Raw genomic sequence first — 5,137 nt, forward strand, 5'->3', positions numbered from 1 at the left:
CACTTAACGACATGACACCACCCCAATAACAATGTTATAAGTTATAACAAAAACCATTTGAGTGACTAGTTTGGTTCATGATTGACAATTTAAAATATTAACAAAAAATAAAAAGTAGAAAAAAGTATGCTTAAATTTAATATGTAAACTCTAGATTATATTATAGCACAATAAATTGGTCAACGAAATAAATTGTTCTTATAAATCTAAATCGTCCATTGAAAAAGTAGAAAATATAATATCAAAATTTGCATATTTCAACTTGGTTTGGCCCCAAAGCAATTCAAACCGGTTATACAAGCACATGGTTTCAGTATTGTCACGGATTTAATTTCCCTCTCATAAATAAACATCAATTTAACAATGATGATTATACAAACCAGACTACCAGAGATCTTGAAAAATAAAATATGAACAAAGCAAAATCTTGACTCTAAAAACTTCCATGACACCATTAGTGGATTAATTTTTAATCAGAATCTGAATCAGCAACGACCGATGATCTGACTGCTCTGCGCGTAGTTTCATCATATCCATCATTTTCATCATCCTCATATTTCTTCTCATCAATTATGCCTGTAAACCAACAGTTAGAGAACTTTACAGTCAATAAGTAAAGGAACGCAATGAAAAACATTACCTTTCTTTATGAGCAGAGCTTCGAGTGTTCTTGTGGAAAAATCATCTTTCCCTCCCAAATCTTGAAATCCTATCAATCTATCTCCGGCAACTCCTTGCCTGAGCAAAAGAAACAGTATAGTGCTCAAATTTTCTTTCATAGAATATCCTTCTCATGTAATTTTTTTATTATTTCTTAAAATTTGAATCTAAGACCTCTTTATAGAAGAATAAAGTACTTACTATTTTGACTATTCCATATTTATTACTATTGTACACATTATAAAGGTAGAGTGATAGACATTAGTACATAAAATAAAAGAGATCATTATTTAGTTGAAAATAGTAAAAATTAGTAAAAAGAAAAGATAGGTAGTTATTTTGGCTAGTTCTTAATTTCTTATACCATAGGTAGTTATTTTTAAAATAGTATGGGTCCACTTACACCATATTAATCTTATTGGCTTACAATGCTGAATAACTTATGTATTCTAAATTTTATCAATTCAACCATTGAATCATATTATATTATTTTGATAATCAAACTCACAAATTTTGAAAGAATTAGAACATCAATAAACGAGTTATCTTAAAGTAGATATTTACTTGTATTTTCAAAATTATATTATAGTTCAAAATGTAGTAAGATTAAATATCAAATAATTTCCAAGTTTTATGAAATTTTGCGCAATTGATCTATTATGTTAAATGTCTGAATTTAATGGTTGAAATGACAGAACTCAGTGTATAAAAAGTTATTCACATGTGTAAGTCTTGTTCAGTTACATCAACAAATAACTTCTTAGCAAAAGATGGGAAGTTAAAGAGAGATCATTTTTGGATTTGGACACATGCAATAATCCTCTATGCATATGTAACAGACAACAGATACCAGATAATAAGTAATAGATGAAGTATAAACTGGTCTGACAACATCAACCTTTTTATTTCTATAAAGCTACTAACAATTAGTCCCTAGGAAAAAGCATGATAGTCTTAGGCACTTCGAATGTAAAGAGCCTGTTGCACAGTAAAGATTGATGATAGTCAATTTTTATATTTATTTTATTTTTTATTGTTTTGTGAAACCAGCAACACACAATATGCTTTGTGAATACTAAAAGCACTCAATTAACATGACCAACAGTTATGAGGTAACAGATATAGGCCCACCTGAACAGTATGACACAAGGCAAAGTCTTTATTGCCAGTTTTGCAACGAAGAATGGTGCATTCTGCATTTCATTATCAACAAAGAACACTGTTACACAATTTCTTTACCAAAAGAAAAACAGTGATGTTAAAGTAATAAGACTTATGTCACAATTAGATTGACTTAATGATGAGAAAACCGTCAAACATAAAATCTTCTCTACTGCAAATAATAATAATGTAACCGTTAATGCTGACCTCTGCATCAAGCTTGATGAACTTCGTATCTATATGCTTTGATGAAAGGGACTTTAGATGCTTATCCATTATCCTGGAAACATTTTAAGCATGCGTGAAAGGGTGAAGGGGACAGAGATGTGTTGAAGTCTAGCAACAACATGTAACCCAGAAAACATACTTGCACCGATAGAACTCCTTATGGTAGAAATGACAAATCACTTTTTCACTTCCGGTGACTTCAGCTAAGAAATCCCCTTCAGTTATCTCCCTGTACTCCCCATGACCTTTCTTCTTCCATTCCTGCCGTTTCTCTGCTTCTTTCTAACAAGGCAAATCTAGTAATTATACCAAGGTATTTAATAAATAAATAAATAACATTGTCATGAATCCTGATACATACGGAAATATTCCTACCTTAAGAGCTGCAATCCTATCTGCATGCAATTTTTCCAACTCAGGATCCTGATATATCCATTGTGTCATCCATTTGAAACAAGGGGAGAATATTGGGAATGGATTTTCTCAAGTCAAAATTTCACATGATCTTGTTGCATGAAGATTTTTAAATTTAATTAAGAACAAACAAGGGATCGCATCAGCATCTAAGTGATGGTACGAACTAACACATCGCAAGGTCATGTGAAAACTTCATGTGAGAAAATATAAGGTGTACACAAATAAGCATATATGACAAATTTGACAAGTTTACAAATCATACATCCATTAAATCATCAAGGTCAACCTCCTGGTTGGAAGAACTCGATGCCTGCACCTTCTCTTGTGCAAGCAATTCCTGCAGGAATCATAATATTAGTCAGATCACATCAGCATGAAACAGGTATTGTGCTATGAGAGTGAGGTGTGTGCTATGAATGTCATAACAGAATATGTGTGTGTTACGGTGGTTATAAGAGTTCCCCTATACAGATTATTCAGCTGCCCATCATCAACTATGGTAAGGTTCTTAAATATTTTGCCATAAGAACAACTTAACAAGAAAAGAAGAAAAAAGATAATTGTAGAACAATTTCAAGTTTTCAACACCATCAAAACTTCAAAGTATTGAAAAACCAAGACAGTTCAACTCCATGGACTCTTAGTTTGATCTTATGTGCAACAAAATACAAGGAATGGATCCTCTCAATTTCTTTTCCCTCAATAGTTTGGCAAAGTATGATCTCTCACCTTACACTTCTTAAGTGAGACCAAGAGAAAACATATGAGAGCAGATATTAAAAGGTAAAATATCACACTTTACCAAACAATTGATAGAAAAAAAATTGAGGTTCCACTCCCCAAAATAAAAACACATTTCAAGTGTATAGCAGAGTTTAAGCATTAAAAAGAACAGTCAAATACAGTAAGTAGTATTCTATATTTTTGTGTGTTCGTGGACATGCGAGATGGAATGCAGCAAGACAGTAATTTCAGAACCACCAAATCACACAAATCTAACAAATAAAGCTTAATGTGATAGGAGAACATGTATGAATAATTATATCTCTAGCTCTTCTGGACTAAATCTCCATATTGGTCCTGTGATTCAAGGCTTTCACTATTTTAGTTCCTCATATTCAAAATTCACTATACTGGTCCCGAAATCCATTCAGCTCCAGGCACCATACCTTTCCGGCATTGAGCCAACAGACGGAATGCTGAACTAACTCTAACTTGCCATGCTAGACATAAGACTAAATGATATCGTTTCATTTTGGCACTTAAACAAGACAAAAACGAGGTCGTTTTGGAGAGTGAGGGGAGATAAAACTGTTTACACATCATATAAACTCTTATTCGTCTTCTCATTTTGTCTTGTTTAAGCGCCAAAATAAAACAACGCCGTTTAGCCCCAAGTCCAACATGACAAGTCAGAGCCAACTCAGCACATCATTCGCAGACTCGGTACTAGAAAAGATCCAGGAACTAATATAGTGCCTAAGCTAAATCTCAGGACCAGTATAGTGAATTTTGGATTTGAAGAACTAAAATGGTGAAAGCCATGAACTGAGCAACCACTTTGGGGTTTTAGTCCACCTCTAACACGAGAGCCTCTTTTGGATTTGTCTCAATTTTGCATAGACTTTTGTTTTCTCTCTTTTTATATTTCTCTTATGCTAAAATTCTTCTATTTGGGTTCACAACATCAAATTTTAGACTTTTTAATCACAGAAACTCTAATACCATTAGATGAAATTACTTGTCCCATAAGTTTAGGCTGACAGAGAGAAAGAATTTTCGGAAATGTCCAAAGCACTGATTATGGTGACTCCAATTGAACGACTGAATCAAAGGAACAATGTCCAAAGCACTGTAAAATCAGACTCTCAATAACCTAAAACTAATAAGCAGTATTAGAAAGAACACCGGATACTTCAACCAATGGATTAAGCCATTAACTGAAACAGGGTTAGGATGCCAAATCTTCACCCAAAACCTTAAGGCAATGGATGATGACCTTCACCTCTCACACTTGATATCTCATTGATAAGGAAAATGACCTAGGATCTCATACAGATGTTGAATGGAACCCGCTAAACGAAAATGAATTTTGAAAAATGGAATGAGAAGAATTAGATGCTGAACCTTCTGATAATCACGGGCAGCTGCAGCCATTACGTTTCCAAAGGCAAGATTTGACAAAGTGGACTTTACTGCGTTCGGATCCATTTCGAAACACGAAAGAAACGCGGAGAAGCCTCCCGCTCGAACGGTTGAGATCTGTGTGTAATGTATGCACAAATTGGGAAGAGAAGGGAAGGGACGAGGGAGGAAGAACCAACCTCCGGTGCTTGCTAGTAGTATAGATGCGGAGGGAAACTGTGGCAAGGATCGTGAAATCGGACGATTCAGGCTTCCAGGTCCCAACCTAAACTGTAGCAAGGATAGCTAAAATATATTTTTGTTTTTGAAATTTTAAAAACAGTAATTACCTAAATAGTCCCAAAATTTTAGAATCGGATATTCTAATTTCCAAGAAAAATTAGTACACAGATCAATCTTTAAGGTTTTATTTCGGCAGACAAATCAATTCTCAGTTTATTTTTTGACAGAGTAATTACCCAGATCAATTCCCAAAGATTTTAAAAACAGAGATTTTAGTCAAAAAAATTAATGTACAAATCAATCC

At 33.8% G+C, this 5,137-nt stretch overlaps 1 protein-coding gene across 1 annotated transcript; it reads right to left on the bottom strand.

Moving 5' to 3' along the window:
• Nucleotides 1-236: 236 nt before the first annotated feature.
• On the bottom strand, nt 237-4,917 carry LOC112715397 (thioredoxin domain-containing protein PLP3B). The gene is made up of 8 exons (XM_025767153.2): nt 4,594-4,917; nt 2,729-2,803; nt 2,425-2,472; nt 2,189-2,331; nt 2,029-2,101; nt 1,792-1,853; nt 641-738; nt 237-576 (listed from the first exon to the last, which is right to left on the bottom strand). Exons 1-8 carry the CDS (start codon nt 4,675-4,677, stop codon nt 470-472), a joined length of 690 nt encoding a protein of 229 aa, XP_025622938.1. The 5' UTR covers nt 4,678-4,917; the 3' UTR covers nt 237-469.
• Nucleotides 4,918-5,137: the final 220 nt, after the last annotated feature.

This window comes from Arachis hypogaea, chromosome 10 (assembly GCF_003086295.3).
Source record: "Arachis hypogaea cultivar Tifrunner chromosome 10, arahy.Tifrunner.gnm2.J5K5, whole genome shotgun sequence".
Lineage (NCBI taxonomy): Eukaryota > Viridiplantae > Streptophyta > Magnoliopsida > Fabales > Fabaceae > Arachis > Arachis hypogaea.

What these genes read in the sequence shown, in the direction of transcription:
- LOC112715397 (XM_025767153.2), bottom strand. Translation starts at nt 4,677, where the DNA reads ATGGATCCGAACGCAGTAAAGTCCACTTTGTCAAATCTTGCCTTTGGA. An exon ending in CTGCCCGTGATTATCAGAAG is followed by an intron (nt 2,804 to 4,593) that starts GTTCAGCATCTA and finishes TGATTCCTGCAG; the next exon opens with GAATTGCTTGCACAAGAGAA. An exon ending in AAGGAGTTCTATCGGTGCAA is followed by an intron (nt 2,102 to 2,188) that starts GTATGTTTTCTG and finishes AAATGTTTCCAG; the next exon opens with GATAATGGATAAGCATCTAA.